This window comes from Myzus persicae, unplaced genomic scaffold (genome assembly GCF_001856785.1).
Source record: "Myzus persicae strain clone G006 unplaced genomic scaffold, MPER_G0061.0, whole genome shotgun sequence".
Taxonomy (NCBI): Eukaryota; Metazoa; Arthropoda; class Insecta; order Hemiptera; family Aphididae; genus Myzus; species Myzus persicae.
The window spans coordinates 268,234-291,156 of record NW_019100582.1 but is presented as its reverse complement, the minus strand read 5'-3'; the positions used below and the strand labels follow the sequence as shown (position 1 = coordinate 291,156).

General features: G+C 32.9%; 1 protein-coding gene across 2 annotated transcripts in view; it reads left to right on the top strand.

Moving 5' to 3' along the window:
- LOC111034999 (carbonic anhydrase-related protein 10) overlaps positions 1–22,923 on the top strand; it is a 264,532-nt gene that overhangs the window by 169,853 nt on the left and 71,756 nt on the right. For both annotated transcript variants that reach the window (XM_022316479.1, XM_022316473.1), the window contains exons 4-5: positions 18,986–19,122; positions 21,419–21,610. In XM_022316479.1, coding sequence (XP_022172171.1) covers positions 18,986–19,122; positions 21,419–21,610 — 329 coding nt within the window. The remainder of the gene's footprint in view (positions 1–18,985; positions 19,123–21,418; positions 21,611–22,923) is intronic.

Here is a 22,923-nt window from a genome sequence, read left to right as displayed (position 1 = left end):
AAAATGTAAGGTGTACCAATAATTTCTTAAAAGAATAATCAATGTCAGCATCTTATTTTTTAAAGCTTTCGATTATTATATTTATTTGTAGAATATAATAATGATGCAAGTGGTTTATCGTGCAAAATTTCAGTATACACCAGCAAATTCGTATAATATTCATTCACTTCTTCATTTTTATTCAATTGCTATCACTTTTTATTGTGAAAAAAATTCACTCTGCTCAATAATTTAAAGCAACGATCTTATTTACAGCCATTGTATTATCGGTGTTTTAATATTATCATAGACGTATCTAGGGGTGTCTAGGGATATCAAGTGGGGATAATTTTAGCTTCTGAGCATAGACAGTTGGTACTTTTGAGAGGTAAAAATTGAAAATTCCCATTATTTTTCTTAATAATAATCGGGAAAAAGAAGAGAACGGACATTTTTATAATTTTCAATATCTACCAGTTTTTGACAAATTCGATGTTGTTTTTTGTTTGGTGTGGAGCCGATATCTTGAACATTTTATGACATTTTTGATTTTATGTAGTTTTTTTCTACTTTTTATGTCAATATTTTCAATATTTTAGTTTGGTCAAAAAGTTGGGCAATTGAATACAACGTTGCTCATAAGTTGTTCATATTATACAATTTAGAAAATATCAATAATTGTTAAATTGGCTCTAATATATAAAAAAAAAAGTTTCATTTGCTCCACTGATATCCGTTTTTAAACATTCAAGAATAACTGAATAATATTTCGACACTAATAACAACTATAAGACGTATATAATATTATTATGTTTCGTGAAAACACCTTAGATGATAACCGCAATGGCATAAGACTCCCAATTTGTATCGAAATCGAAAGAGTATATTCGATCCGGGGGCGTCCTAGACGATGTCGGTTGGTACACAATATTTCGGTGCAATATTATGTTGAAAATAGCGTTTCCGGTTTCGAGATTTTCAGCATATACCGGTATGTCATGCGCAGGGTCTTTCCGGTTTCAACACGGGTACTTCTATTATTACAGTATTAATAACGGTCCCGAGCTCCGAAATAATCACACGTATAACTGGCATTAAAGATAAACCACAATCGCGTTTAATATTGCATAATGTACTAAGTGGCCAAACGGTCGTGGTACTATTTACTCCGGTTTGCCGAAAAGTCCGGTCGTTTCCATCGACCCGTTCCGCCGTCAATCGTCCGGCCCCGCACGCCGCCCACCCGCACCCGTCGAACCCACCCGCCGCCGCGGAGCCCGTTTTAATACGGACAGTTTGTTGTACAGCCCTCCCGACGAGTTTCGATGATTTATTTAAACTCTTAATCGGCCGCGGCGGACAAGCGAAACCGTCGAGCCGCACACAATAATGACGTCACGGGGGTGTACGCGAATTGATGGTTTGCGTGTCGGCGCTATATTAGGCGGAGTTTTCCGGTTCGTTTTCTGTTTTTGTTTTCGCAGGTTGGGGATGTGGGGGGGGGGTAGTCGGTGGTGGATAGGTGTCCTCAGCTCCGCAGGGTGTGGTCTCTAGCCATATATTATTGTATACACACACATATATATATATATATATCACATTATATTTACCTATGGTGGTCTATTATATAGCTGGCGGCCCATCATACACGAAGCATGACATATTAATAACAAGATTGGTAAATTATAGGCACGCACACACCCGTGGTGAGCGTGGTGTGTGTGTGGGCGAGGGGGGTGATGGGTGTGTGAGTTTACGTATACCGCAGCTGTGTTATTGATTACCGAAATTTATACTCTGAAAACACGTTGTATAATAATAGTGATAATAATAATAATAATAATAATAATATAACTACCACGCCTGTGTGTGGAGTGCGTGTGTCGGGTGCACCGATAATATGTACAATATAGTTTATTATAATATTATATCGGTCACTTACGTCTTCGTCGTCGTTGTTACCGTTATTGTTTAAATGAGAGCGTTTGCCATGTAGTATTCATATTATATTATACCGTCTACAGAATATTGGAGCTGAAATATTATTTTTGACGATCTCTGTTGAAAAACAGCTATACGTCCGTACGGTCTAAAAGATACCAAGTCAAAATAGTATACGTATACACGATCCGGAGAAAGGATTAGCGATCGGTGCTAATAGTACAGCTTATCATAATAATTATTATGCTGAGTAGAATTGCGGTCTACCTCATCTGGGTCATCTACTTGCGTAGGTCTAAAGAGCGAGTACATAATGTTGAACAGTAAAATTATTAATGTTACAATTAAGAGGGAGCAATACCCGTGGGTGCGTTGTATCCGTCCCAAATACACCTTATGCGATTAAAATATAAGACATCGCTAAGTTTGGAAACTAAAAAAATCTACTAGATTCACTGGAGATTAAACTGAGACGTTCTTGCTTCTTAATTTGATCTTAGGACAATAATTATTCACTTTAATTAAAAAAAAAAAAAAACAGTGAAATGGATTATTCATAACGAACAATATACTATGTGTTCGTAAGAAGGAGACTTCGCACATGAGTATTGTAGAGTCCTCTCATAATTGTAATATAAAAACGAATCTACCGTTTATCAAATTTGGAAGTAAAAAATAAAAATATAGATAATATTCTCACTAAATAATAGTGAATGTCTTAGGTCTTATTTTATATTTTGATTTAATGCGTGTTATGAACATTTAAAAACCTACGATCACAACTCGCTTTAAAAAAGCAATATAATAAAAAAATGAGGATAACTAACTACCTATAGAATTTCCTCACTTATATAATATTATATCGCCAGTATATCATTTGGTAAAAAAAAATAACATCGGCGATAAAAATATTGAATTTTACTTTCAAAGATCAATTCAGTTTTAATAATCATGTACGAGATATTACGATAACATACGCTGCAAATTACAGAACCGTATTTCCTCTACTGCGACTTATTATAATAATATTGTGGTTGTGTACCGATAAAAGAAAAACGACCACGTGCGCCTCGCGAATCATTCTACTCGGTCGTTATCGAAATTACATTATTATGGTTTGTGGAGGAAAGTGAAGTGCTGCGTGGTTTTCTCGACGACAGAACAACAAGCAGACACTCGAATCGTCTCGATTTTCTCTTGAGATTTTCGCTCCAGTAATCGCATCGTTAAACACGCGTATAAATGCCGAATCGAAAAGCCCGTCGAAACGAGACGCTCTCCGGGAGGTGGTTACGCCTGTTTTTGAACATTTTCAGCAGAGAACGAGAAACACGGAAAAAAGAACAGTTTGTTTTTGCACCACAAATTCAGGCGATATATTTTCATACCGCACATGATGCCGGTAACTACAACAGCGTCAGTGACGTTCTATGTAATTATATTATTCGAGCTATATAGGGCTATTATATTTTTGAAATCGCAATTGGTACGTAATTATGACGCGCGGGGAAGCGGCGATGTGATTATTTTTAAAAGGTTATGCCAGCCCCGGATATTGTGCTGGCTTTTAAAAAATTAACCGATACCCGGTGATGGTATACTGCAGCTTTTATGTATGTGGTAGTGACCGGCACTAAAATATTTCAAAATTAACTCCGTGTCGAGTGCATTATAATAACGCATAATAATATTATCGCAATCAGAAAAAGTGTGTTCGTATAATTGATCGATAAAAAAATATACATCATTTGAAACATTACAATTCCGACCTGCCGAACAGTGGTTCACTGCAATTTTCTCATGCTTCGGTGTAATGCCACGTTTTATATTAGCAAAAACTGTGTTGAATGGGCTGAATGAAATACACCGTTTTCCAAATTATTTCTAATACCATTAAATACCGCCGCCGCTATCCTATTTCAACTTTATCAGCTCGCGTCAATTCCTATCTAGGTTTTTCGGTACGTATTAAGTACAACGATTTTCTGATATGTGCTGGTATCAATGGGTCATTTGCTGCATGACCGATAGTACGGTTTACCATTTCATAGATTATTATATCGGCAATCGGTGTACAGATTTAAGTACTACAATTATACCGATATTCGATTTTAGCGCCACCGAATTATAATCCAGAGTTCCTTAGTGTGTGGGTGGGACAAGTTAGGTTATTATTATCTACGTGCATGTTAACTGTGTTACACCATTTCGGTCGATCCGTTTCAAGATCATATTATAATAGTGGCCAAACGTGTCGTATTTTTGGTGTAAAACGCCCAAACCGTGTCGTAGCCATTGGCGCAATTAGGGGAGATTCAAAAGAGTCTTTATCAGTTTAGCACCAAGCAAGCTCAAATTTAGTGTCCCTTGATTTTTTAAGTATACGTCTAGCTATTATTACCATGGTGAAATACCATAAATTTGCTTTTAAAATTATAACTTGTACACAAACAAAAATGTTTTATAATTGTGGTCATATCTATGCCATGAGTTATAAAATATTAATTCGTTATGCACTATTAAATATTTGGTATTCTTATGGTTATTGTTAAACAATTATTGTCATTAAGGTATACATTTTGTCGTTATGGAAAACGGATCGCTTATTAATGAGTTGTGAGTAATTGTTAGCCAATCGTGCGCATCAAAAAATCATGGATATATTATGGACAGATGTATGCTGTGCTGGATTGTGTATTATTACTACTAAACGATAAACCCTCGTTAATATTGACATTTTATTTTTCAAATCTTAATAGTGAAAAGAGTATATCGGTATATATTATTTAGTGTTTCTAATCAATGCGAAATTTGTTAAAATGTGTATAAAAAGATCTGAAATACCAATATTACTGCAGTTGTATACCTTACGAGATTATGTAATTTTAGTTGGTCACTGCTTTGTGACGCCTTTACAATGATAGCATCCCACGTTTTACAGGTCCGGCTGAGCCTTTGGTCGTAGCGTTCAAAGGTGTAATGAAGCTTAACGCAATATCATTGTAAATGTATGTCCACCCAAATACGAAGCACATGAAACCGGAAACCTTATAGAGTACGGTCGCGGTTATGTCGGTGTCTGGTGCGGTCATTTGTAGACACGTTACCGGTTAAACGATACCGGATATTATACCATCACAATAAACCGATAATACGGATAATCACTGGCACGTCCCAGTGTAGTTTGAAAAACGATTATTTCGGCGTTTTAATTGGATGCGAAACATAAACTTTTGAATTTTTATTGATAGGGCGACGTTATGCATATAATATATTATATGTGCGCGAAAGGGGAAAACGATAAATTTTAAACGTCGGATCGCGATTTCGAATTGGCTTAGTATATCAAAAAGTTGATACGCCGGGTGGAGGTAGCTATGTGACTAGTTGTTGTTGTTGTTTTTTTTTTGTTTTCGTTATTTATAATTATTATTACGTCGCGGTAAACCCGCGACCTTTTACGGCGGGAGAAAAGAAGTCGTGAGCGAAACGCCTAAAAACTATAGAGCGTCTCCCCGCTCTCACCGTCGTCGGCCCCCATTAAAACGGATTGGTTGTCAAACGGTAAAAGCCACTTTGGGAGTCATTCATAAACCGTTGGTCACTGAACCGCGAACACACACACACACGCACACACACACACACACACACTCACAAGATAGCGTGCGTATACACGGCCATCACGGAAAGCCCCGAAACTCAAACGCATTATTTTGTTTTTTTTATTTTTTTATCATTCGCAACAACTACTGTTTTGGTGGTTTGGCAGACGCCCCTAAATGTCCCAGGTGCATATATCAACCCACCCGCCGGACCCACTAGAATTACAGATTCACGTAGGTAGTAAACTATACGACCCGACGACAAAATTCTGCTTGAAACCTGTTTTGCCGAAACATTATACTTCACCGTTTCGAAAATATCAAAATTGTACACTGCAGTTTGTCAAAAAATCATAGAATCGTATCCCCGAGGTGGCAATTCGAGGTTAGGTCAGGTTTAAGAAGGTATATCAAGCATTTTAATGCGAGTATTTCAACATTCGTTTAAAAGAAAATCCTAGTCTAATGGAAAAGATAGACATTCGTATATTTCGAAAAAAAAACTGTCGAATAGTTAAAAAAAATGTACTGGGTAGAAACTTGATTTTTTGAAAGAGATATCTGTACATATATCCTTTAATTTGTATAAGCATTTAAAATAAAATAAAATTGACAAAGTTACATTGAACTACGGTTTTGTGGGACTCCTTGTGCACAGTGAGGTTTTTTACTACCTACTACTATGTTATTGAGAAATGATGTTTTTTTTTTGAATCAGAGCACTTATTCAAACAATTAAAAATGGTTTTTTGACAAAACAACTCATTTTAAACTGCACTGGAAGCTCTTCTACTACTTTCAGGAGACCTTTTTTGTCGTGCACCAAAATTATAATACCTACTAAACATTGTAAGTCATGCTCACAGTGGTCTCGACTGTAGGCCGTAAGCTAAGTGCGAAACAGTTTTGTATCTTTGATAAGTTGTCTGCTTTACAAATTTCACTACTCTCGGAAGATGCCACAGACGTCTTGAGTATCATACGGGGCGGGGCAGCGAATCGGGCGATTTTAAAATAACTATTATATTTTTAAATAATACGAACTGAGTAGTTTTATGAACTTTGGTTGAGCAGGAGTGGTCTGGGAATATATTTAGGCCAGGTGAACTAGAAAATCTGTTGTAATAATTTGGAGTCTTATCTCCATTTTAATTTCGGCCCAAATGTATTCAAGCAACCCGAATTTCCAAGAATCGCCCACCCGCCACCATACCCAGTCCGCTTCCGCGGCTGAGTATTAAATTATGTTACTCAGATTTTAATTAGAGTTTGTGGCTTGAGAATTTTTCTAAATATAAATAAACAATGTGCAATGTACCTTGACGCACATTTATTATTGCGAATATTATAATAAAAATATGCTTAGGTATCTCATAATGTACTTCTTGTATTGGTCAATTTCAATAGGTCCCTTCTCACACTATACAAGACACCATGTCCATTTCTTAGTTCCCGCGCACACGACCAACTATGGCAGAAATAATCCTATGGACCGCGTGATGAGGTAGGTCATGGAGAGCACCATTTACCGTAACTTATTATAATATTATAAATTATTGTTACTACTTGCATTATATTTACTCGATCTTACGCTTTTTTCATTTTGTCCTTGTTATCGAGAACCGAGGGAGGAAATGCTGTTGGCATAGCTTCTCCCCCGGTCCCCGTCGTTTATCGTGAACATAATATACAAATAAATAAGATACCAATGTCACGCTATCTCCGCTACCAAATGGATTTTCCCTATCGCTAGGTATATGTCCACCCGGAAGCGGAGCTTGGGGTGCTTACATTCAAGTAACACAAGCAGAAAAAAGAAAGAAAGAACAGGGCTTGAAATCGAAACAAAAATTTTCGATTTTAATTTCAATTTTGCTTATCGATATTAATATTTTTCGTTTTCGATTTAAAAATAATATATTGATTTTGTGATTTTATGATTTTTATATTGATGCAGAATATCGATTTAATTATATTATGATTTCGATTTTAAATATAATTTTCTTTTATTTCGATTTTAGTTTAATTTTAAAATTTAAATAACATTATTTCGATATCACTGATATTAGTGAATTATTTTCAATTGTTGAACTATGATTGTATATTATTTTTTATTACTTTAACATTTCAAACAAGTTAAAGTAATTATCCCATTCTCAGAAAACAAAATATTAGACATTAGTCATTAATTATTAGTAGTTATTACTATACACACTATTGTGCATGATATACAATATGTATAGTCAATGTTATTACCCAATTTAACATTGAGTGTGCATATGAAAAATATTAATTATAAATAGACCTGATATGTCTGTATGCTTGTATACTTTTGATTTTTTTTTTAAATTTATTTAAAATTGATTTGATTATATTGTAATGATTTCGATTTTGATATAAAATATCGATTTTAACTTTTTTCAATTTTAATAGAAATTTTGAAAATCATTTACAAGCATTCACGATTTCGATATTAATTTTGATTTTTTAAAAAATTTTTAACGATTTTTATCGATATTTAAAATCGATTTTGAAATCGATTTCAAGCCCTGGAAAGAACAGAATTCGCTTAGAGCGTTGCTAGCCCAACTACTCGATCTTACCTATAACATATTATTATTGAATTACTATCATGTTGATACTTACATAATATGTTGTCTAAATATTTTTAATTGATCTTTGTTTTGAATTGTTGTAAAGGGCTTGGCCCGTCAATATAAATACATAAATAAATACATAAATATGTAGGAACAAAACTATTTATCGAATGTATTTTATTATAATGAACGAGTCGTTTTCGTTGTACGTCAAAAATATGGTTATAAAATCGTATTGTATAATACTATATTGATGAAATTAATATATTTTCGATTCATTATAATATAAACTATTTATGTCAAATAAGCTCCGCCGGCAAACAGTATTAATAAACGACAAATGGATGACAAAAAGTAATAGACTTAAAAACCAAAAGCTTTCAAGTTTCAAAGGCAAAAAAAAAGTTAATATCCTTACAACTACAATGAAAACGCACCATGACATGTATTGGATGGTTAATGTTATTGTATTTATCAATAACATTTGTTGTGTTAAACTAAATGAAAAACAAGGCAACTTTTATAATTAAATTGAAATCCAGAAAAATATAATCATTGTAATTAACTTTTCTGTTTCGTAATAACATTTAGGCACTATGTTTTAATGGATATTGGATACCTATATGTATTATTATAATAAATTATGAATAGCATTATTTACACACACATAATGTAGTTTTGTTGAAATAATGCTGTAAGTATGTAAAAAAGATAATCATTGTGTAAAAAATATATTTTTTTCAAATATTTGTTGGTGGAAAATGTAATGAAAAGTATGAAGAAAACGTATCAAGTTTCTTAAAAAAGCTTGATGTAATAATATTATGTAACTCCATACTCATAAAACGTTTTATTTTTCTCGAATAGCAAAAAAACTCAACAATAAATAATATGAAAATTCTCGACACGCGAATATTTTGTTGAATATTTTTTTTTTCAAATTTATTTTGAATTGAATACGGTTTTTCTTACTCACCGAGACCGATGAATAAGATACACGTAAGTGCCCGTACTTCTACAATATTTACTCGACGAATCTTGCAACAGAGTCGTACACACGGCATAATAATAATATACATGTATATACCACTGCAACTATTGATGACCATAAATCAGTGACCAGAAGCGTTAGTGGTCCAAACCGTGTACATCTAAACTTCACTGGATGAGATATAATCAGACCACCTTTACCGGACAGGTCAGCTCTCGGGAATACATAAGGGATCAAAGCTTGTTTTCGTCACATCGCTGTGTAAAGCTATTCGGATATAAATTTCGAAATAAAATTACTCACACACAAATAAACACGCCGTTATCTATTGAATTTTATCGTTGAACGTCTTCAGTTGTTGATAACGACTACAGCTGACGTTATCGACATCACTGTTGCATAATGATATATATTCTGTATTTTTAATTTGATATAAAGCCGACTTAAGCTGTATTTGAGGGAGGCCATAACCAGCTGAATGCGTCCGTCTTAGAAGAATCGGATAAACTAATTTATTTTAACATCATTTGAATTTGATTTTGTCTTACAAACCTAATTTTTTTCTTATGTTTTTAAGAATTGTGTATTTTTCACATGACAAAAAAAAAATGTAAATATCGTTTTCAAAATCCTAGAAAAAACTTATATGTAGAATAGTATTAGGGGTAGTTGTTATATTGTAAATATAACACAACATGTTAGTAAGCTATTTTTAATGAATCATTGTTAAATTCAATTATACTCAAATTTAGAACTTATTATATACTATATGAGTATTGAATGTACATTTTGTATGAATTTTGTAGTATAGTTTTTTTTTTGTACCATATTATTATAATAAATTGTGAAGTTCAAATTTGTTTTTCAATAAAGCCTACGAGCGAATGTTCTTTTTACAACACTAGACAAATGATGCCTTTATTATTATTATTATTATTTTATGATCTTTAATTCTCGAGTCTGACATTCATCGCAGCAAACATTTCGTTTAGTTTTATCGTCCAAATAGTTGGGAAAAGTAGTAATTTTTATTCAAATACTTTTAAAAGTCACTGAATATTATACTAGATAACGGTATGTTTAAAATACGCAGGATTAAAATATATATTTTATTTGAATTATTGGCTCTAAATATTTTATTATAATATTGCATTGCATGTTTTTATCCATCGATACCTACAAGATACACTATGACAATATTGTGTCATTCGGATCTTAGTTTCAACGAGTTATAAATTGTTTTAAATTTAAAAAAACTAAATATAACATTGTTAAATTTAATATCAACTTATTTATATAGATAGTAATAGTAAAAAAATATATCATACGTATCATGATACAACTATAATAATCGGGTTTGCAACTTACTTTAATATGGGATAAGATACAAAAGTTAGGCGATTCAGTTGTTTATATTTTTTAAATGGTCAAAAAATATAATAAACGGTTTAATTAAATGTCCACTTATTTATTTAGATACTAACTATACGGTATTATAGGTACTTATCATTATTAAATTTCGTAAATAAATAATATTATAATGGTATTATATGGTATATATTTGAAAATAATCACGTTCGTAACTCAATACAAATATATTTTATTAGACACTCAAAAGTTAGCTGATGCAGTAATATTCAGATTTTCAAATTTTCAATAATAATTTATATTATACCATATGTATCTTGGTCAAACTATGGAAAACTAATAAATAATTATTACAATAATAATACGATATAGTCGTTTGAAAATAATTGCGTTCGTGAATAATATTAGATACAACGTTAGACGGTTCATTACAAGTTCGATCCTAATGAGCAAACACTTCGAACGCAAAACGAAAAACCAATTGACTTTGAAACGCTCTTCAATTGCAGTAGTTTTGAAGCACAATAATATATGTTGTATCTTTATATGTGCATCTTCGTGTTTTGTTTTTTTTTTTTATCAACTTAGTACTATATAGTGTATTTACGTATGAGCAATTTATTATATTAACACAAAAAACCTCAACGAAAAAGTTGTGAAAAAAAAAACAAAAAATGTGACTGAGCAAATAGTGCATTATACGGCGTGCCATTGCGCATAGTCGTGCAATTTATGGCGAACGGTGTGTAGATATAACCGAACGGCATCGTTGCTTTTTTACTATTATTATTATTATTATTGTTGTTGTGTCGTGCCATATAACATTGCTCGCATATTATATAATAAATAAAAAAAAATATGCATCGGCGCGTCGGCCGCGGTGAGTTTACCGAACATCTATATATATATGGACGGTCCATAAAAAAGTGGAGAGCAAAAAAGTAAGAGACAAAAAAAAAATTATTGGGTCTAGACGGGGGTGGTGGATGCATGTGTGGATACGGAGAGACTATACGGACTAGAGAGGAAATGTCAGATGATTGCGTAGTAAAAAAAAAGAGAAAAACTCGTTTTTATTATTCGCATGTCGAAACTATACTGTATTTGCCATTTGGGCGGTTTCCGTCTCACGAAAAACACATTATTATTCAATGGACTTATATTCGCACAGGTACATAGGTCGTATTCAGGTACAGCATTATGTTTAATGTTTATCTACGTACAGGGTGATTCCCACGCCCATACTGACTCCCATTTAATAATTTGGTTATTTGGGTTTATTCAAATTTTGATTTTTGGGATTTTTAAACGTAGAGACTCTTGTTTTCAAATTATTTGGATTTTTCGTACCACTTTAGGCTAGTGTTCTGCTGGCGATACAAACGATTACATTATTATGTCTCTCAAATATGGGAGCCACCATATTTCACTGTAAACTATTTATTGGATTATTTTTTTAAAACATTTTATGTGCCCAACCGAAAGTAATTTCTCAATTATTAAAATGTTTACACCAATATACATATCGTATTTGGTACACAAAGTTAAATAAATTAACTACTTCTCGTTTTGAGAAAACGATTAAAAATGAACATTGAACGAATTAACCACAGTAGATAAAATAAAGGAGTGTTATTTCTCCTTTGAAAAAAACAGAAGTCTGAGTCTTGAAGGTATACTCCTTCGTTGGTAGTTTAGAATTTTTTAAAAACTCGAAAGTACAACATTGTAAAATATGACATGATAAATTTTAATTCAATGATAAATCATTGTACGAGTATAAACGCTGAAAACCGCTTTTGAGTAAAAACGTAATGAAAGTACAGAATCGAATCCAGACATCTTTAATATTTAAATTTTAAGAAAAATCAAATAAAACTATCATCGGAAGTACAATAAGCACGTTACTTAGATAAATGTTAAGTGATTATGTCATGTGAAATTTTTCATATGCATAAATGTATAACCCTAAACTTATATCCCACCTAAATTTATTTAACCATTTGTTTCAACATTTTTGCATTTATCCATTCACAAGTGTTTACTTATTTAATTATTAATAATTTACGGGCATATTTCGGGCTTTGTGAGCATTGTGACATAACACTTCTGGATTTTATAGTTGTATATGTAAATCCTTACAATCAGTTGATTATAACAATATTTTGAAACGTAATATTATGTGTGACATGGTAAGTGAAACTATATAATACAACTTAAAATAATATATTAAACCATAAGACGTGATCATTTTAAGACGTTGCGGGATTGTTCTCATCCTGCACAGCTATGTAGCTATATTGCCTATACATGACGCCGTGATACAATGTAAAAAAATAAAAACATTTTTGATGACATTTTAAATGTTTTTAAGAACAAGGACTACGTTTTGCATGTTTACTGACATTTTGAACATTAATATTAGAACTATACAATACATTTAATGTACATGATTGGAATAGTAATTTAAAATTTAAAAAAAAAGTCTTGGGTCCTGAATAGCTTCATTCTTATAATTTGATTAATTAGCATTGATTCTTTTTGAGCGTGAACTGAAACGTTGTGAAAAATTTAAACATTTGTGAAAGAATTAGCTAGTCTTATTATTGAACATATCTTGATTTTGTTTTTAAAATTTGACCACATTTATATTTTGTTTTTTTCTCTAAATAAAAAACACATATGGAAAGTTATTTCTGGAAGTCCACGCTATTCCGTGTAGAATACATGTGCAATTTATACTTATTATACGTTTTGCTTGTTTTATATGCTTAGCTGAGTAGTGATAACTCATCAAAGTCACAAACCCTTAAACATTAATTTGTAGATAAAATGTATACAATTTTTAATAGATAAGCCTTATTGTTAATGTATTACAATATTTTGTCATAAGCGTTCCAACAAGTAACATAGATGATCGTAAAAATATGAAAAAAAATATCTAAGAATTTTTTGCAGACATTTAAAATTACAATTTTGAAGAAATTGGATACCTATTCGATATAAAGTTGGATAACGAAATATAACGAAAAATAATGACAATTTTTATCACACTTGTGATTTTAGTAGTTATTTTGCAGAAATGTATATTTTACATTTTAACAATACCGACTTGTCACTTTTCTTAGAGTATTAATTTCTAAGAATATTTTTACTTTCAAAATATTCAGGCTACTTAGTAATACATATTAATAAGCACTTAACCTCAGGCTATTAATACCACGAACCCACTCACAACCGTTATACAGGTATGACGGTACATTAAAATTAATGTTAATAAAAAATACAAATAAAATAATTTGGTTTTATATTTTAATATATTGTATATCTTATGTCAACAGTTATTAGGGTATCATAATATAACTATTAAAAAAAATAATTATTATTAAAAACACAAATACAATATAATATAATATCCTAAAATATCCCAAGAAATAAATGCTGATACTCCGTCTTTGTTAAGAACAATTTTTCGAATATTTATCGTTTAGTTCAAATGTAACTCATCCATTACATTATTAATGTCCAATGCATTAGGTTTACATTTAAGTATACTACATAAATACCCATCTCAGTGCAGATCATCAATTTTTCGTTACTTTTTGTGGAACTATTTTAAAAGAGTTAAGTAAATTGAATTTACTAGTATTACAATGGATGCAGAATGATATATAATGAAAAAAGTCCAATCAACTGCTGTGTTACTATTTTTACGTTTTGTTTGTGTTTTTTTTTTTTTTGTGTTTGTCTTCTGTTTAAATTCTATATTTCTATGTAGTACCGACCTACGCGTATATACTTGTTATTTCATAATAATTATAATATAGTTTATAAATATACATTGTATAAATATTTGCCCTCGATTAAACAGCACTTTCGTTTATCGAAATGTGAACTTTTAATGAATCAAATGACACCTAGAGAAAGAACGAAGAAAAAACATGCCATAGACACGGTGGTTTAACTTTGTCTACATTTTACGGTTAAACTTTGGATACGCATTATAAAGGTGGACAAATTAATCTATCGATCACAAGAATTTTCAATAAAGGTCGTCGGAGAGCACCGCGGCACGAGCAGTCACTCCCGTCAGTCTTAGTGTACAACGCAAATTACTGCTTATTTGAGCGTTTGAACTGTTTTTGATTATTTTTTTTTTATTCCGAACGAGACAAATATTTATTTCATTGATTTACACAGAGAATATACATTTCGAACAAAAGTTCGTTAGCAATATGGAATACAACTGTTTATAATCTCTGCTTTGTTACATTGAATTAGAATACCCTTGTGTGTATAGTTATAGTATACATTTTTTCTTCTTCAAAGGTTCACTCTTAGGAATATAAACGAAGGTGTGTGCACATAATATATATATATATTCTTGTTAAATATCATTAATGAATATAATAGAATAAAAACCGAGAACTGTGTAATATTCATGTGTACTCACAGTCGCAAAACGGTACCTTTGCGACTTTGTTTCTTTTATCATCTGCATCTCTCGAGGTGTATATATTATAGCGATTAAGGAGATGTATGATATTAAGTTTAGTCACCATAAGCTCCGCACCTGGTATGAAAACGGCGATTATTGCTCATAGAGACCTATGCGATTCTCCAAATACCTGCAGTACTTTGTAAATTAATGGTATTGTATAGAAAGCATAAAATATATAATATAATATTTCGTTCCTAAAACTATACAAAAATACATTTGCAATAACACAAACAACGACAAGCTGCGTTCGATTAAAAAAAATCGATTGGATAATATTATTATAGCCTAATGACCTTGAAATTTTACCACTATCTGCTTCCTCCCCTAAAAAAATAAAACTCGGATCGCATCTTTGATAATAACAATTAACAACATGTAAACGTCGAGCTTCTTTTATCATTAGCATCTCTCGAAGAGTATTATATCGATTTAGGAGATGTATGATACCGAGTTTAATGACCCTTACCTTCCACTCAGGTCATGGTAAGAAAACAACGGTTGTTACTCATATGTACCCACTCATTTTTCCACATATTTACCTGTTTATTGTACACGCATGGCTGTATAGAACTCATAAATATAATATAATATGTTGTTCCTAAAACGTCGTGCAACACGAAAAAAATGTTCGCTTTAACTGCACACAATTAACGATCGACTAGATAATATATTAATCTTAAGATCATGATATTTGTCCCAGGTTTCCCGGAAATCGAAAAATATAAATGAGCCCCTATATTCATAACCAAAATCGAAATATGACCAATTAATATCGTTTTATTCGAAATCAAATAAAATGTACTCACGTCATACATTTGTTCGTCGTATTTATAGTTAGGCAAGGTCAAGTTATTATATTATTATAACTATAGGTGTACGAGTAATCTGAAGGCGAAGAGGTGGGAGGCAGTTGCCTCCTAGGATATTTGACCGAATGAGCGATAGTGTATTTTTATCTTATACATTCTTAGTTTTCCTATGACAGCTCCCCCCCACAAAAAAAAAAAAAAATTACCACAGATTACGCCAATGCTTATAAAAACAAGCAAACTTTGAATTTGTGGCCACAGTATGAACTACTTATGAGATTTCTTGCTTTCAATTTTAAATTCTGAACTTTAAAATTGAACATTTTATAAATTTGTAACAACAAAAAAATGCGCATATTTTCAAGATTATCATGAATTTTGGCAAATTATAAACTTAAAATGAGTACAAAAGAAAATCATGACAATATATTTTCGATATGTTTTAACTGTTATTATAACAATATGTACGAAGCTTTTGTTAATACAAATTCTGTACATTTTTAAATATTTTGACCGAACGAACAATTTTTTTTATTCTCGTAAATAGCTCAAAAAGAGTCAAAATGTATGGCGTATAGGAAAAACAAAAATAAACATATAAACATTTGGTGAAAACGTTAAGTATATGTTTATAGTGTTATTAGTTTTCCAGTTACACCGAAAAAACTAATTCAGATTTTTTCGAAAACCGTTTTTTTCCCCTCCGCGCTTTGGGTACTCCTGAGAATTGACTGTAATCAAATTCCTAAAAAAATATATACCGTTTTATTCGAAATCGAATGTAACGTGCACGTCTCACACACCGATACGTCCTAGTCACTATTCGGTTAGGTCAGGTCAGATCAGGTTATCACATTGTAACGACGGACGGACGGACCGAGCGAGTGTAGAAAAATAATAATTTGAGTAAAAATACTCGCCGGCGGCGTGTTCAGGCCGATTGAGTTCCGGTCGAAACGACTAGAGTTTATCAATCAATTCGCTCGCGCATACTAAAACACGTGTGGTGTCACACTGCCGACTCGCACAGAGTCAAGAGTACGCGGTATACGGTATATATACCAACGTATATGTTGCACGGGCTGCGGCTGGCGGGCTGGTTAATCCCACTGCGACGACTGAATTATATAAACACACACACACACACACATACACATTACATGTACATTATGTGATACCTATACATGTATAATACACACACACACGCGCGCGCGTGTAGCGTTTATACGAGTATGATATAATAGTGCCTAATCCGGGGATCGTCGACGTTTTTTTCGGATTTTTTTTGTTTTTCATTCAACCGTGACACTGATTTCCCGCTCGCCACCCCTAACCTATGGCACGGTCCGGCCGGAAAAGCGCGGAGCGTAACGTTTCGCCAACGATTCACGACGACACACCTGATGGATTTCCAACCCCCGGCCCCGCACCCTCCGCCCTATAACTCGCGTACATTATTATTATCGTGCGTTATGTGTGCAGGGCGTTGTTTTATCATTATTGTTACGTCACGTTTGTGGACGCTCACCCGCGGAGGAAGTGCAACCCGGAAATTGCAACGCACCGAGGGGTGAGAGGTCCCGCGGGATTCGGTCATTATCGGATGCGAGGGGTGGGTGTGTGACAGCATTTCCAGGGCCCGACGCGTATTCGTTGTTTTTGGAAAATATAATAATATCGCCGAGGTAACAATATTTGCTTCCTTTCGAGTGTATATTTCTATATATTTTATCGCACACGCTTGAAACTTTCCGCCTTCTCGCCCTCGCGCATTTCGTTATTATTTTCTATTCACACGTATATTATTACGCAACGCTATTTTCAAAGGATACATAGGTATTTAGAACGATTTTAACCTGTCACGATGTTAAAAATCATCTTCACATTTGTATATGAAGAATAATAAAATTATCGTACAAATGAACGTTACATTATTTGTTTTACTGCGCTCAATCGGGTTACTCAAAAACAACGTCTGTGCTCAATCGGATTCCACCGCTCAAGACTGAATATCGGTACGATGGTACTCAGTGCAATATCGGCTATGACGGTTTGTGAGCGGGTGACTGAACGCTCAGAAATTTGACTCCTTTTTCGTCGTGGACGCCCCACAGCCGTGCCTAGATCCGTTTAACGACAACTATTGAAAGTAAAAAGAAATAAAAAAAAAATATGAAAATAATATTTTAAGTTACACAGCAACTGATCAGACAATAACTTTACTGATGGTGAAATACGTGCGATATATTGATCGACATACGCGTGCTGACTATGTTCGAGTGCTCCACTGTCGAGAATAAATTGTGATTATTTCAACAATATGTCCTCATCCCCACGTTACATAATATTATATGATACCTACTCATTTGTAATATAATGACCGTGCGTGGTCGTGTTTAAAAATACTATTTCTGAAGTACCCACCTAGTGGGGCTTATTAAAAATCTCGCAAGTCTTGTAACGATACGTCGGAGGTTCGCTCGCCGTTCAGTGGAGTCTAAATCGTCCCCGAGTACTTGTAGTTGTGTAATAATACACACGCGCTGAGACTTCATTTCGAAACTAAAACTAATTATCCCGCTTAAAAATACAAAGACGTATTACGTCTTACGGGTTAGATGCGAACAGACTTGCAGGACGGGTCGACAAGAGAACCACTTTGTATCGTTGAAGTTATATATACCCACGTTACGGTTAATGGTACACATACAGCGTATGTCTTACACGCAGATGTGAACCTAACCATCGGTCCCTAAATTGCATAATCAGTTTCATGCTCACGTAAAACGCAAGAGTGTATATCCAAGGTTTTGAATTAGAAATATTTCCATGAAAATATGAACAACATGGATATATTATTTTTTTCATGCATTTAGTTGTCTGTAGGTTGTAAACTATGATTATTGATTACAGTCAAAAAATATCGATATTATATGAATAATGATTTATCTGCCGAGTTTTACGAATCACTAAATTAACGGTCATAAAATATTCGATAGGCAAAAATGGTATTATATTATCTGTAAATTTATCACTTATTATAGTATAGATTATAGTTGGCTATTAACTGTACATAATATTATGTGATCGATTTAATAACCCAACTTTTAAAAATGTCCTCTTGCGGCGATTAAAGCCCAATGTGTATCCAGTATAAAAATAAAACACGTTTAATGCTTTGTGCTTGTTCTTTCCAGGTCCGGCGTTCTGGGGCCTGATAAATCCAGAGTGGAGTCTTTGCAACAAAGGTCGACGACAGTCACCCGTCAACTTGGACCCGGAAAAATTGCTCTACGATCCCAACTTGACCGAACTGCACGTGGACAGGCAGCGGGTGAGTTTGTGTTTAACTAAATTCGGTAACAGTTCAGCAGTTAAATACTTCGCAATAATGTCCGAAGAAACACTTTTAGACTATGACAGCTGCAGATATATTTCAAAAAAGTTTGAAAAAAAAACTCGAGAAATTTTCTTTACTTGTAGATATTATTTTCATGTGTCAACATGTGCGTAGAAACCTTAAGTGTATTAACTGCCAAAACAAAAAAAAATAATTGATTATTATTATTAAACACTTTTTGGCTGTTGAATATAATAGCTTATAAACTAAAGAGAATAAAAACATATTACTGACCACACAACTGTTAATATTAACGTGCTGTAATATTGTCAATTAAAATAAGTGTAAAATAAAGAAAAAATACATAATTATTTATTACCTGAGTAATATCGGTCGTTTCGTTAACATATATATTGTACAAAGAAAAAAAAAATAATTAAAAATAATATTACACAATATATAGATTATTTATGGTGTATTGAATTTTTTTGAATTTGGGTTTTGTGTCATAACTCATAAGCATACAATATTACAGTATAATCGTATAACTAAATAATTATAATATTTGATAGTTGTTGATTCCTTTTTAAGAACCATAAAACACTACTCCAAATGTCTCTAATCTGTAGCTTAGTGGACATTAAACAGATGTTGATTTTTTGTTAAAAAAATAAATTTCAGTAAAATATGTATCATCGACGACCTCCCCCCCCCCCTAAACAATTCTTCTGTTTAATAACCATTACTTATTACACGAGCTATCATTGTAATGGCTACTTTGAAAGAGTATGGTCGATCAGTGATCACTTTTTTTTTCGCTGCAATATACTCGTCGACATGACCTGACCCCCAGCGTAGGTATATATTATGACAATGTTGAACGTTGTTTTTGTTTTTCAGAGAAGTTAAGTTAACTGTGTGGTTCGATAATTATACCTCACGTGATATTTTACAACCACGTACGTGTTCGAGATTCATCATAACACGTCATAATATACCATTTTGTGTATACATTTCGACAATGCTTTTTACGCTCATTTTTTACAACTGTTACTGCAATTACAGTTTGTGACTCATTGTAAAAAGTCCATTTAGCTTAAGTGACACCTTTGTAACTTTTCTGTATAAGCGAAAAACTTTTCAAGGGTTCTATATAGATATAGATTTATACGCATATAAATGTAAATAGTTATTAATTTGTTGACATAATTTTAAAAATACTAGACGAACTTTAGAACCACAAAAATAAAAATACATTTTAGTTCATTATACGTGATGATCAATCATTTAAAACACTATATATCATAACTCATTGGATACGGTACATTTCCAAATGATTTAACATTGGATCCGCATCGACCCAGCTTACACATACAATGCTATGAGATATTATGACATTTGGAAAAAAAAATAAAATGCGAATTGTAATATTTTTATAAGCCAATGGTATGTTTACCATTCACCAATTTCAATCGAAATTCGAAAAATTGCAAACGAACTCCAGCGCGCGCTGTCAATGTGGAATCATTTCATCATATCCAGCACGATGGATGATATAACGCGTGTGGTTAGTCACACAAAATAATAATTTAAATCTTTGCACCATAATTTCGTAACAATAATATTCTCATTGAATACGTTTTACTAAGCTGATGAAAGCATTATGACGTATTGTCGCATAAAATAGTAGGTACGGTTAATATTCGCAAAATGTAATCTCAACCTTTGACTATTTTCAGTGAATTTTTATTTGTACACATTTTTAATGCAATGTTCGCCATTTCTTAGCGTGTCTTAAGTAGTTCTGCAATCACTATAAGTATATTTGAAAACATTTTCATTCGTTACCAGCAGATTAATAATTATCAGGTAGTGTTTCCGTACATCGATTCATTGGTGTACTTTACAGCTTACTGCAGTAACAAACGATGTTTTTATCAGATTCATAGATTACGTAGCTACGTAAGATTATCCCACCTCCGGTACGCCTATTACTCAGACTATTATTTATCATATCAACATTTTTTTTTATTATTATTATTAAATTTAAGCACAGGAAATTACGGCCTTTAGCTTTTGTTAGGATTCAGAGTTGTATTACTGCGGGAGATGGTACGGTCGGTCAGAACACCTGGCGAGGATATTTCACTACGAAAAACCCAGTGGGGTCTCCCATCCGGGAACTAGTGACACCGGCGGCCGGTGCTTGCACTCTGCAGTAACGAAACGTTACTGAACATACAACCACCGTGCCACACCAATCCACTGTTATCATTTTGTATCGTTACAGGTGGACGGTATGATATGCAACACCGGTCACAGCGTTATGTTTTATCTGGAGAACGGCACCAAGAATCACATAAACATCACTGGCGGACCGCTGTCGTACAAATATCAAGTGTACGAGATACACATACACTACGGCCAGCAGGACGAAATTGGCTCCGAACACTCGATCAACGGTTATTCGTTTCCGGCAGAGGTAGGCTGCATTTGTTTAAACGGCGCATAAAAAAATTTTGAATACCCATAGCGATAAAATAACGGATTTGAAAGTAACGGTCATCGAGATAAGATCTCATAAGAATGTAGTATGTTGGGGGGTAGACATTTATTTAATTTATACAACAGACGTTTGTGCCAATTTATCTGGATGAAAATATAATATACAGTCAGTCGATACATCAAATATATTATAAATACGGAATAGTCCAAATTCATTAAAATAAAAACCTAATAATGTAAATTTTTAATTGCAAAAATCATACGTTTTGCCATAAATATAGTGGCCGAGCGTGACTGATGCGTGGCCAGTTTGATCATACCTCTCTTGTTAGTTGTTACACACTACTTGTATGTTTATCATATAGACTAAATGTGCTAATTCGTACGGATTGTTTGTCAAATCGAATTAAAAAAAAAATATATTTAAAATAGTATAAAAGTTTAAATGTTTACACTTGTAAATGGATGTGTGCAAACATGCGATTATCCGTTGGTGCTTATAGTGATAAATATACTACAAAATAACTATAGTGAAACACACGTAGGTAATAAATCCTAGAACAAATTCGTAACTGGTTCTTCATTAACATTGTTAATAAACATTATTACCTCTACTTATTAGTTCTTACTATATTAGTACTTATCGTTGAGTGTATTTATTGTAAATACCTATTATATATTTCACAATATTTTGGGCCTATATGTTATTGACAGAACAAAATAAAAATAAGTCATACATGAAAATAAATAACTAATAGAACATGAAATCAAATAAACAGGCTCTGGCTTAGAGTGATGAACAGCTCTACTCTCTACTACCCTCAATAATGTATATTGCATGTGATAATAAAATCACAATTTTGCCACCAAAAATATGTATAATTTATTTAAATGCGGACATTTAAATATTTTACTAGATACACACACACTAATACGAAATAAGCTTCGAACACTCGATCAACGGTTATTCGTTTCCGGCGGAGGCTTATGCTAGTACAATATTCAACATTAAATTTACGAGCATGTTTTCGAGTTTATCTACCGCGGTAGTAATCATACCGTGTTTGACCTGCGAAAATCATTCGTTCAAAAATCTATACTTACAGTGTAGCATTCAAACAGAGTCTGTCACACGGTCTTTGACGATCGGTTTGGGACCATCACACAATGATAATAATATTGATAGAACTTTAGACACTTATACATAGTCTATATTCTAGTCTCTCGACGAATGTATGACGAATCTATGTTGATCATAAAACGATTTGAATTATTTCATTAACTATAAAT